Source organism: Castanea sativa, chromosome 5, assembly GCF_040712315.1.
Source record: "Castanea sativa cultivar Marrone di Chiusa Pesio chromosome 5, ASM4071231v1".
NCBI lineage: Eukaryota > Viridiplantae > Streptophyta > Magnoliopsida > Fagales > Fagaceae > Castanea > Castanea sativa.
The window spans coordinates 44,637,060-44,649,625 of record NC_134017.1 but is presented as its reverse complement, the minus strand read 5'-3'; the positions used below and the strand labels follow the sequence as shown (position 1 = coordinate 44,649,625).

General features: G+C 38.2%; 1 protein-coding gene across 1 annotated transcript; it reads right to left on the bottom strand.

The window, feature by feature from the left end:
* Positions 1 to 2,562: 2,562 nt before the first annotated feature.
* LOC142635258 (uncharacterized) lies at positions 2,563 to 3,435 on the bottom strand. Its single transcript, XM_075809448.1, has 2 exons — positions 3,052 to 3,435; positions 2,563 to 2,961 (listed from the first exon to the last, which is right to left on the bottom strand). Exons 1-2 carry the CDS (start codon positions 3,433 to 3,435, stop codon positions 2,563 to 2,565), a joined length of 783 nt encoding a protein of 260 aa, XP_075665563.1.
* Between the last annotated feature and the right edge of the window lie 9,131 nt (positions 3,436 to 12,566).

The following is a 12,566-nucleotide window of genomic DNA, read 5'->3' as shown; positions in this document are numbered from 1 at the left end:
TAGCACGTGTGCACGGTCTCTCTTCTTATCTGCTTGTTTCTGTCAGGTCCTTAGGGAGTCATTACGTATCACGACTGACTATTTGAATATGGAGGAGAAGGCTGTGGTGGCTAACTCAAAGGCGGAATTCGTCAATGTTGAATGCTCCAAGTTGAGGAAAAATCTGATTGCTGCTATCAATGAGATGAACGACACGAATGAGTAAGTAAGGGAGCTTACTGAGGCCTTGCATGTAGAGAAAGTGCTTGTCGTCCAGGAGGACGAAGAGATTCAAGTTGCCCTCTTGAAAACTGATGCTGAGAGAGAGAAAATCATTTAGAAATTCAAGTAGTCAGATGAATTCTCAAATCTTCAGTTTATCTAGTACTTCAAAAGGTTCGAGCTTCTGCGTCGGTGGATAATGAAGCATCACAGCTTGGCCGTAGACTTCTCCAATTTATACTTTGAGAAGATTGACACCGACGTACTTGCAAACGAAGCCAAGGAACAAGAAGAAGTTGAAACTGGCGTGGCGATGGAGAAAGATTCAGCTAGGAAGGACATCGCTGAAGGAAAGGATACCGACGAGCCTGCTGCCCCTCCTCTGTAGTATATTCATTCTCTTTTTTTTTTTTTTTTTGGAAAATAATGGTTACCCCTTTGTTTTGGGGTTCTATTTTGAAGAACAATGGTTGCCTCCTTGCTTTGGGGCCTTAGCTTTTTGCTTTATTGCCTCTTGGTTTTGAGGCTTTTGTTTTTGACAAACTTTTCGCTACTAACTTGTTGCTTTGCTCATGCTATAACAATCGTTCAGGCTCTGCGAATTAAACTTGTAGTTTTTTATCACTTAGATTGTGCTTTTTATCACTTAATTCATGAGTTGAACTTGTCATGTATATTGACTGAGTCTTTTATCTTCGTGATTTAAACTTAACGTCTTTATTGCTTGTCTTGGCTTTTAAACTTTGTCATTTATATTGACGGAGCTTTTATCCTCGTGATTTAGACTTAGAGTTTTTATCACTTGATTTGGATTTTTGACTTCATCATTTATATTGACGGGGTTTTTATCCTCATGATTTACACTTAAAGTTTTTATCACTTGATTTGGATTTTTAACTTCTTCATTTATACTAACAAGGTTTGTATCCTCGTGATTTAAACTTAAAAAATTTATCACTTGATTTGGATTTTTAACTTCGTCATTTGTATTGACGGGGTTTTTATCCTCGTGATTTAAACTTAAAGTTTTTATCACTTAGTTATGATGTAAACTCTTCTTTGGTGCTAACTGAGTTTTTATCATATTTGTCATGCTTTGAACTTATCTTTTCGATGAAGGAGATTTTCACCATGGAGTGTTTGACATCTAATCATTTGAAAAGAAATAGCTCTGCAAACGTTTTGTTTGTTTTATTCATCCTTGTTTATAAAAAAGCGGGTTACAAGGATGATACTTCATGAAAAATAAAAGAAAAAGTATTGAAAATAGAACAAATGCTTGAAACAATGAAATCCCGCTTATCTATTGATGAATAAACAAGGTGTTCCAAATTTTGGAACTTATTAGTGCTGAAGGTCCATTCCCTCACTGATAGTACTTTTTAAGGTGCTCTGCATTCCAAGGATGAGGCAAAGGTTTCCCATTTGCATCCTCCAGGTAATAGCTCCCTCTTCTTGAATAACAGAAAACCTTGTATGGATCTTCCCAGTTGGGGCCTAGTTTCCCTTCGTTTGGATCTTTGGTGGCTTGTGAAACCTTCTGCAGAACCATATCTCCAGGAATGAAACGCTTCAGCTTTACCCTCTGATTATAGTACCTTGTCATCCTTTCCTGATATAGGGCCATTCTTTAAGTTGCGTCATCCCTGACCTTAGGTAAGTAATCCAGAGCTAGCTTGAGGCCCTCGTTATTGTTGCCTTTGCCATAACCTGTTCTTCTAAGACTTGACACTCCAACTTCCACAAGAATCACTACTTCAATTCCAAATGCCAGCTTGAAGGGTGTCTCGCCTGTTGGTGTTCTCACTCTCATTCTATAGGCCCATAAAACTCCTGGAAGCTCTTTAGGCCATGCGCCTTTTGCCCCCTTAAGTCGGATTTTGATTAGCTTATACAAAGTTCGATTTGTAACTTTAATCTGGCCATTTTCTTGTGGGTGTCCAGGGGAAGAATAGTGATTCCTTATCCCTAGCTCCTTCCAAAAATCCCTGAACTTGTGGCTGTCAAACTGTCGTCCACTGCCAGAGATGATAACCCGTGGAATCCTAAATCGACAGACGAGGTTTTTCCACACAAAGTGTTGTATCTTGGCCTCCGTTATTACTGCTAAAAGATCTGTTTCCACCCACTTCGTGAAATAGTCAATAGCAATGACGAGAAATTTTACTTGCTTCTTACTAGGGGTAGGGGGCCCGGTATATCGATCCCCTATGTGGAGAATGGCCATGGTGATGCAATGTTGATCAAGTGTTCTGTTGGGACATGCTGCATGTTTCCAAACTGTTGACAATTGTCGCATTTCTGAATGACCTAAGCTGCATCTTTTTGCATGGTTGGCCAAAACTACCCTGCACAGACGACTTACCCAACGAGTGACCATGGTCCAAAGTGATTTCCGCAAAATCCTTCGTGAATCTCACTTAGTACATACGCAGCATCTTCTGGATTGAGGCATTTCAAGTAGGGCTGTGAAAATCCCCTCTTGTAGAGCTCGTCGTTTAGGATTGTGAACCTGGACGACCTCACTTTGAATTTTCTGGCTTCTGAGGGATCTGTAGGGAGGTTGTCATCCCTCATGTACGTGATTATTGGATCCATCCAGCTCCCTCTAGATTGGATGTAGGTTACGTCAAATCCCTCAATGCTAGGGTGGTGCTGCACTTCCATGTATAACCCGAGTTGTCCTCCATTGGTATCTGATGATGCTAGCCTAACAATTTCATCTACTTCCAAGTTTTCCTCCCTTGGTACCTGAGTGATCTTGACATCATCAAAGTTAGAAAGTAGTCAATTAGTCAGCATTAAGTACCTCTTCATTCTGTCCTCTTTGGCCTCATACTCGTTGGTTACCTGCCCTACTACAAGCTTTGAATCATAATTCAGCTTTAGGGTTCCTACACCCAAGGCTTTTACAATTCCCAAGTCTGTTAAGACAGCTTCGTACCTCGCTTCATTATTCGTTGTTGGGAATTGAAGCTGGACTTCATATCTGAGGATATCATTCATAGGGGATAGAAGGATCACTCCTACCCTTCTAATGCCTACTGCTGATGACCTGTCTGTATACACTATCCAGTAATTTGACTCTAGATCTTGATCAGTCATAGTGAATTCAGCGACAAAGTCAGCCAATTCTTGGGCTTTGATCGCCGTTCTTGGCCTATAATCGATGTCAAATTGACTCAATTCTACTGCCCATTGGACCATTCTTCCCGCTACATCTGGCCTGCCCATGGCTTTCCATAGAGGTTGGTCTGTCATGACTAGTATCGTGTGCACCTGGAAATGGGGACGAAGTTTCCTTGACGTGATGATCAGTGCATAGGCTAACTTTTCTATCCTTGGGTATCTTGCTTCTGCACCCTAGAAAGCCTGACTTGTGTAATAGACCTACTTTTGGACCTTGAGCTCTTCACGGATTAGTGCCGAGCTTATGGCCATTTGGGAGACAGCTAAATATAGGATCATCGACGGACTCAAGAGCGATGGCTTGGATAAGTAATCCTTTAGGGTTTCGAAAGCTTTCTCACACTCCTCCTTCCACTAGAAGTCCTACTTCAATGTTTTAAAAAACGAGAGGCATTTATCCTTGGCTCTAGAAATGAACCTATTCAAGGCTACCACTTGTCCCGTCAGCCTCTGGACTTCCTTCACACTTCTTGGGGAGGTCATGTCTAATATGGCTTTGACTTTTTTTGGGTTGGCCTTTATGCCCCGTTGCAAAACCATGAACCCCAGAAACTTGCCTGACAAGACCCCAAATACGCACTTTGTCGGGTTCAACCACATCGGATACTTCCTCAAAGTTTTAAAGGTTTCTCTGAGGTAGTCCATAAAGGTCAGTAGCTCATGACTAGCTGTTGAATCCACTAGCTAGTCGATCTTAGGAAGTGGAAAACTGTCTATTGGAAAAGCATGATTAAGATCTGTAAAGTCAACGCACATGCGCCATTTCCCGTAGGACTTCTTCACCATGATGATGTTGGTGAGGCATTCAGGGTTAAAAACTTCCCTGATGAACCTAGCAATTAAGAGCTTCTTTACTTCTTCCACAACAACTTTATTCCTTTTAGGAGCAAAATCTCTTCTCTTTTGTTGGACAGGCTTTTTGGTGGGGTCAACATTCAACCGGTGTTCTATTACTTTATTGTTTATACCTAGCATGTCTTCATGTGTCCAGGCAAAGATATCCAAGTTTTGCTTCGAGAACTCCACGATCTTGTTCTTCAGGACTGAGTCAAACCCTGCTCCAACCTTAGTGACCTTGGTAGGGTCTCCTTCCATGAGGTTCACATCTTCCAGATCTTGGGCAGGCTTCTTTGGCTCTTCTTCTACTACCTAGGCATGGTTTTGTTTAGAAGCTAAGACCGCCTGGTAACACTCTTAAGTCAGCAAGTGATCCCCATGTATTTCCCCTATCCCATTTGGTTGGAAACTTCAACTTGAGGCAATAGGTTGAGATTGTTAGGATTAGTGCCCTTAAATCCTATTATATAATGCTAAGTATAACATTATGTATGCCTTATTGTTGCATTAATAAAGTTGTTTTATTATAATCTAAAATAATAGTAACATGAATATTGGACATTATCATATAGTCCACGAGATGTATAATATGTGATTTAGTCATAGAAGATGTAAGTCACAAGTTCTTTGTAAACTCAGAATTTTAGTTTGTAGTCAGTGATGAAATTGGGCATTTCATCTGCAAAGACTATAACATATCAACTAAGATGATTTTTCTTAATCATGGAAGTGGAGACTTCTAGTTGGTATGTTGAAATATTTTAAGAGTTAAGACATATTGAACTGGACTGCTGTGAGATTTATTATTCTCTCAATGATTGTCAAATGAATAATAAATCTCACGACTTCTATTTACAGAACTCTTAATCCTAAGAGGATAATGGATCTGATCATGAAGTGTAGATTGCTTTGATATATTAGGAGTGAGATCTATAGTAATGGTCAAAACCTAGTATGTTGGGCAGCCACATTTAGTGTTAGTGGAACATATATTCTCAAGATGAAATTCATAGTCTTTTAACGGAAATACAAAATATTCTATTGAGATAAGTTTAATGGGTTTGTTATTTAGAATGTTAGGTCTAACTACTTTAATAAATAGTTACTAAAGTATATATTTATGAACTTAGATTTCATAAATATATGATGAATAACTTAAAGGATTAAACCGGACACTCAAGGATTAAAATGTAGTAATCTTCAAAGTGACAGTCTACATTTATGACTTTGTATTACTATAATAAAGTCTTGGGATATAATTTGTAAAGAAGGCCTAGAGTGCAACTATGTTTATATAGTAGTATTAAATATAGTTAATGGTAACTTTAGACTTGTCAAAAGTTGACAGAAAAGCCCAATGCCAATTAGAGCTAATGTCTTATTGGTCCCTTTTGGTCCCACTCTAAGGCACATCCTAAAGCCCAATTGAAAAAGCCCAAAAGGCTAGACCAATTAGATAATCAGTTATAAGGAGAGAAATATACATAATTTCAAAATAATAAAAAAGTGAGACATCGTTGTAAAATGGTGTGTGTGAGAGAGTGAGATACTTTTTCATTCTCCCTTGGAAACTGATTGAGAGACCACACTTCTTGGGCGTAAAATGGAATTGGAGTGAAGATTAAAAATAGTTTCAAGTAATTCTGATTCTTGTTTTGAATTTCACCACACCAAGGTATGCTTTCTTGTTCTAAAATTCTGAAATTTACATAGTACATGTTATCAATTGCGAATGAAGTAGATCCGTTAATTTTCTGCTGCGTATGTTTTGTATGTGATGCAAACATGTAATTTTCCAACAAATGGTATTAGAGCGGTCTTTAATTCGAATTTGTATAACATGTTTTATGAGTTTTGGAATTAGAGATAATAGTTTCATGATGTTAGAAGATCATATATGTATTTAATTTACTGCATGGTTGTTGAAACTATGATTTGATAAAAACTAATATTAATGTTATGATGTTGTTTAAATTTGAATTCAAGTATGTCAAATTGATATTTAAGGCTATAGCATCAATGGAATTCAATTTTGATATCAAATTCCATTTATTATGTTCATATGGTGGTTGTTTGTTCATGAAAAATCATTGAAAACTATTAAGATCTTCCCTTTAAAAACTGAAAACACGGGTTTTTCGTGGATAAGCTTTACTCGCGAAATAGTCTCGAGACAGTCGTAAAAGCTTCTGTCTAAATTTTGTGTTTTCACAAAATTTTTCACGGATAAGCTTTACTCATGACATAGTCGCAAGACAATCGCGAAAGTTTTTGTCTGATTTTTGTGTTTTCAATTTTTTGCCTTTATTCATTTTCCCGGGAAGAGCTTAGTCGGGAGATACCCGCGAAAATGCCATTAAAGGGAATTTTGAACTTTTTCAAAGTGTTTTCAAATGTATAAAGTGCAAGACTGTGTAATTAGATTACACATGTATACAAAATAAAAACCTTTAATTTAAAACATCTAGTGGGAGAGATATACAAGGGTTGAATCTCACGGCCTTCATTGTCAGTTTATAGTAGTGTGATTAAACATCTCGCCTTGACGTATATGCCTTGCTCCTTTCGGATGGTGTTTAATTCATGGAACTACAGATTAAACTTCTTAATGATGGATGATATGTGTTTTAGATTAAGAATGACTACGCTACCATGGAGTTACTTAATGACTCACATAAAATTCAGTCAATGGTGTACACTAGACTAAGTTTAATGTTAACCTCCCTTTGGAATTATGTCATTATTACTTAAAGGCTAAAGGAAATACGGCATGTTATTAGTATTTGATAAGAGTTATTATGATAGCACTAATAATTAGAATAGTTCTCAATCAATCATAGTGTCTATAATTTACTTGCTTCCAAGGAATTTTGAACATGGGATTGGGTTGTCGTTGCATATATTATATTATAGTTTTATTAAGGTTCCATATTATATGTTTGTATGCTAAATTGATAATGTCTAGTTCACTTATTATATTCATATTTATTGTTTTTCAGATTTGAACATGGCATCATTTAGCCCACTTGTTACTATTCTTAATCAAAACAAACTGATTGGATCCAACTATGTTGACTAAAAAGAAATTTTGACATTGTTCTTACAACTAAAGAGCACAAATATGTGCTTATTCAACCATGTCCTAGCTTTCTTTCATTAGATGGTCCTCTTGAGAAAAAACAGTGATATGACCGCTGGCAAAAATCTAATGAGATGGCCAAGTGCTATTTCCTAGCATCTATTTCAAATGTTCTACAACATCAAATGCAGGATGTAGAACTAGCTTCTGACATTATGCTAAGTCTGAAGGAGATGCTTGGTGAGCAAGGCCGTTCTGCAAGGCAAGAAACCATGAGGCAAATTTATAATACCAAAATAGCTGAAGGCAGTTCAGTGAGGGAGCATTGTCTTACAATGATCTCTAATCTGAATACATTGGAAGTTTTAGGTGCCGATATTGATGGAGAATCCCAAGTGGATATGATACTCTAGTCACTACTAGAATCATTCAAGGAATTCAGACTCAATTATAATATGAACAAAAAGATTTATTCATTGTCTGAATTAATGAATGAATTGGTAGTGGCGGAAGGCATCCCTGGTGCTTCTAGTGTTGAAGCCAATATGGGTGAAGCTTCTACTTCTCAACCTAAGTCGAAAGGCAAGGGTAAGAAAAAGAAGAAAAAGGACTTCACCAAGAAAGATGGTAAACAAATTGCCTTAGGAGTTGCTTACAAAGGAAAGAAGATCAAATAAAAGTGTTTCCATTGTGGTGAGAAAGGACATTGGAAGCGTAACTGTCCAAAATTCAAGGCTGCCAATAATAAGGGTATGAAAAGTTCATTCCTTCTTGATGTATGTTTGGTACAAAATCCCACGGATTCCTAGTGTGTGGATTTAGGTTGTTCTAATCATATATGCAATTCCTTGCAGGGGTTCCAGGAGACAAGAAAGCTTAATGAAGGGGAATTGTTTCTTACTTTGGCTGATGGGAGCAGGATTTCAGTTATGGTTGTTGGAGTGTTTAATTTATGCTTTGAGTCTAGGGTTTTAATATTGAAAGACTGTCTATATGTACCTAATCTTCGTAGGAATTTAATTTCTGTAGCTTATTAAGGTAAACATGGATATTGTGTTATCCTGAAAGACAATATTGTAATAAAGAAGGATAAAATGTTTATCTGTTCTGGCAATATTGTGGATGGTCTTTATATTTTAAGTCCTGATAAGCATGAATTATACAATTCTAAATTAGATAGTAGATCTCACGTAAAATCATTAAAGAGAATGCCTTCACTTCCTTCCTAAGTAGCCTTTATGAATAAAATCATGCCATCCACAAAAAATAAATGGGAGATCCCAAGGTTGCCCTGAGAAGCTTTAACTGGAAACGATCCTCCTTCCATGCACTGTTTCTCAATGAGGTTCCCAAGATATTCCATACATAAAATAAAGAGATATGGAGACAAAGGGTCTCCCTGTCTGATGCCTCGAGAGGGGTAAAAGGTCTCCATAGTACCTCCATTGAACAAAATAGCAGTGCTGGTAGATGACACACAACTCATTATGAGATTAATCAAATAAGTAGGAAAATGGTAAGCTTGAAGGACTTTATGAATAAAATTACACTCAAGCCTATCGTAGGCTTTTTCCAAATCCACTTTAATAGCCATATAGCCATCCTTTCCTCTCTTATTATCTATGGAATGGATTAATTCTTGTGCAATAAGGATGTTGTCCAGGCCTCTCCTACCCTAAACAAATGCAGCTTGCAAAGGGGAAATAGGATTATTGAGGAGTTGTCAAATTCTGCCAATAATAATCTTGGTAACTATTTTGTAGACCAAATTGCACAGACTTATGGGTCTGTAATTGGCAAAAGTCTTAGGGGCTTGACACTTGGGAATGAGAGATATAAGTGTTTTATTAAGAGTCTCGGGCATGGTCTCCATATTAAAAAAATGTTCCAAATCTCTCCACAAACTGAGTCCCTTACATCATGCCAGAAATATTAGAAAAAACCAGCATGAAGACCATTAGCCCCAGGGGCTTTAAAGGGTTTGAGTGCCCAAAGAGCTGATTTGATTTCCTTCTCAATAACATTGGACACAAAGCTTTCCTGCTTCTTCCACTAACAGATGGAAGCACGCGAATTGGCTGATCTCAAATGAGAATGTTGAGCACACAAGGTCAGTTGTATAAAGGAGTTTAAATCCTGCCAAGATGAACTCCTTGACCCACTCCTCCTCTGTAATCCACTCCCCTAGATTGTCTTTGATGCTTCTAATTTTATTCTGGTGCCTCCTCATAATAGTTGAAACATGGAAGAATGAAGTATTTCTATCTCCAAAAGTAGCCTAGTTAAGCCGCGACTTAAGGGCCCAATACTCCTCCTCTTAAAGCAAAATGAGGTTGTAATTTTCAATCAAAGTCTTATCCAGTTGTAGAAGGAAGTCATTGGGATTATTTGAAAGGGCCTTTTGAGCACCATTTAATCTGGCAAGAACCTTTCTTTTCCTAGCAAAGAGATTCCCAAAAACATTTATATTCCAAAGCTTTGCTTGCCTTGTGAAATCCGAAATTGCATTTGTGAGGAGCTGTGCCTTACCCCACGACTCTTTGACCACTTTGGGAAAATCTGGATGAAGCATTCACATTGATTGAAACCGAAAAGTTTTATTCCTTACCTCAGCGGGGGAGTTGCATAAGTCCAATAGGACAGGGTAATTATCTAGAAAAAGCCCTAGGTAAGTGCATGATAGAGGCTTCAATGTAAAGAAGTCGCCAGGTGGGGTTGGCAAAACATCTATCAATCCTTTCTAAAATTAAATCTGAGATTTTCCTTCAATTGGACCATGTATACTTTGGGCCAGAGAACCCCAAATCTAGAAAATTACAAGCATCCAAACAATCTTTGAAATCAAGAGCCCTATTCAAATTGATACTTCTACCTCCAAACTTATCCTCACCACTAAGTATTTTATTAAAGTCTCCTAGTAGCAGCCACGAGAAAGTATGTAATTGAGCTACCTTAACAAGGTTAGACCAAAGAATTCTTCTTTATTACTAGCATAAATAGATGATAAAAGCCAGGAAAGGTTATTGGAACATACCTTTACAGTGGCGTGGATCTCTTGCTCTGTGGATGAAAGCACAAAAACATCCATTTCATCCTTCTTCCAGAGCAGCCATAGACCCCCTGCGTATCCGATTGTTTCAGTGACAAAACACCCATCAAAAGGAAGATCATCAATTATTCTTCTAGCTCAGTCTCCCCCAACTCTTGTCTCAGTGATCACCATTATAGTAGGATGGTGATTTACCATCATTTCAAGAACTCTCCTCCTGAAATCCACATTCAAAGCACCCCTACAATTCCATAATAGGATATTCATTTTGACACACCCACCATATGGAATCTCCATTGGATTAGGCATCAGCGAAGCTGTCTTCATCATGCTCAATCCCAACCGCCTCGGAAGGTCCTTTGAAGTAGCCCAATTCAGCTTCCACACCATTATATACTTCAGGATGCTCACTATGTCTTCCCTGCAACATACCAGAAGGTCGCACCTTTGTACTAAGTTTAGCAATTGGAGCAGCTTCAACCTAGGAAAATTCCCCAAGTGGGAGGTCACTGCCCCCCTGTTGCGTATTACTTTCCTCTCCTACACTAACCAACCCGATTTGTCCAAGTGTGGCACTACCAATGGCCTTCTCTGCCTGTTCAAGATCTCCGCTTCTACCTCCATTATCAAGGGGTATCAGAAAGAAACTTCCACCACTGATTGGGTGTTGTTCTCCATGCTTGATGATCTAACTTGAGCTCCCCTGTTCTGAGGCTGTTTGGTGTGATTGGGAATAGGTTCCTCCAAGCCATGCATAAGTCCTCCTCGAACCACCCCATTGTGTCCATAGGGGAGGCTTTGATTTGAGCAATTAACTTATCTGAGATAGGTATCACTCGATTTCTGTACCACATTGCCCATCCTAACTGAGGAAGAGTGAGGGGAGTTAGATAGCGAGGGTCCATTGTTTGGGCTAGCAAGAAATTTTGATGCTCTACGGCTCGATGTGAACTTGCTTCCAGAGTTTGGGCTGGCTCTCTTGAAAGCTTTGGTGCTTTTGGTTCTTGCTAGTTTTCTTTCTTTTTGAGATTTCATGATGCTAGTAGACCTGTCTTCATACTTATACTGTCCACTGCTCGAGGCTTCAGCATAGACATCCATCAATCCTTCGAGATTTCATTCTAACTCCTTTGGTTCCTAGATTTTCTACCTTCTAATTCAACATGGGGAAGTGAATTGTGCCTAATCACGGGTATCCTAGAGACGTTGGGTCCCCTTTCTATATTTTCCTGGATAGGTATGCCATTCCTTGTATCTTCTTGGACAAAATTACCCTTGCCGGACTTGTCCCCTGACTGGACAGGGTAATTATTACCATGTGCTCTTCCATTACGAGATTTTTCCTTCTAGTTACTAACATCCATGCACCAAAGTTGGGATCAGGTTTCTCCACTTCCTGACTGACCTTTGGCGTAGAGATGGACTCACCATCAGCCAACCCTTCCTTCTCCCTTGGTCTGATCAGGTAACCATAGTTTTCTTGCTTATGACCAAGTCTTCCACAACAAAAAAATAAGGAGCCAATACCTTCATACATAATCTTTTGCCTTAGTCTACCAACTCTAACCATGTTAATAAGAGGCTTTTCCAAATCAACTTGGACACATAATTTTGCGTAGCTTCCTCATGACCCAAAAGTAGTAAAGGAGTCAATCCTTAGAACTAGGCCAATAACACTACCAATCTCCTTTAATACTACTAAATCATAGAATTCTATGGGAAGCTCGGGGAGTCTAACCTAGTGGCGACGCCACGTTATGCTCAGGGTGTTCCCAAGAACACCTTGAGTTGAAAATTTTTTTTAATATATAATAATTAAAATTTCTTTATTTTTTTACCCTTAAAAAAAAGAATCGGAACACCCTTAATCAAAATTAGGAACACCCTCAAATTAAAAAAAAAAAAAAAAAAAAAATTTATTTGTTCTACTTTCAAGCAAAAAAAAAAAAAAAATTCAACTAAAATCTAGAAAAAAAAAATTGTAACAAACCAAAACAACGGACGGCGTTACGGCAAGCCCAACGGTTTACAGAGGAAGCAAACCCACAGATTCTTAAAAAAGAAAAAAGAAAAAACAGAGCACATCAGAAATTAGAGCCCTTAAATCAGTATATCAGAAATCACTAAAGTTAAAGCAAACCTAAAAACATCAGAAATCACTAAACTTTAGTGCAAACCTAAAAAGAGAGCAACAGAGCAACGCCAACACCT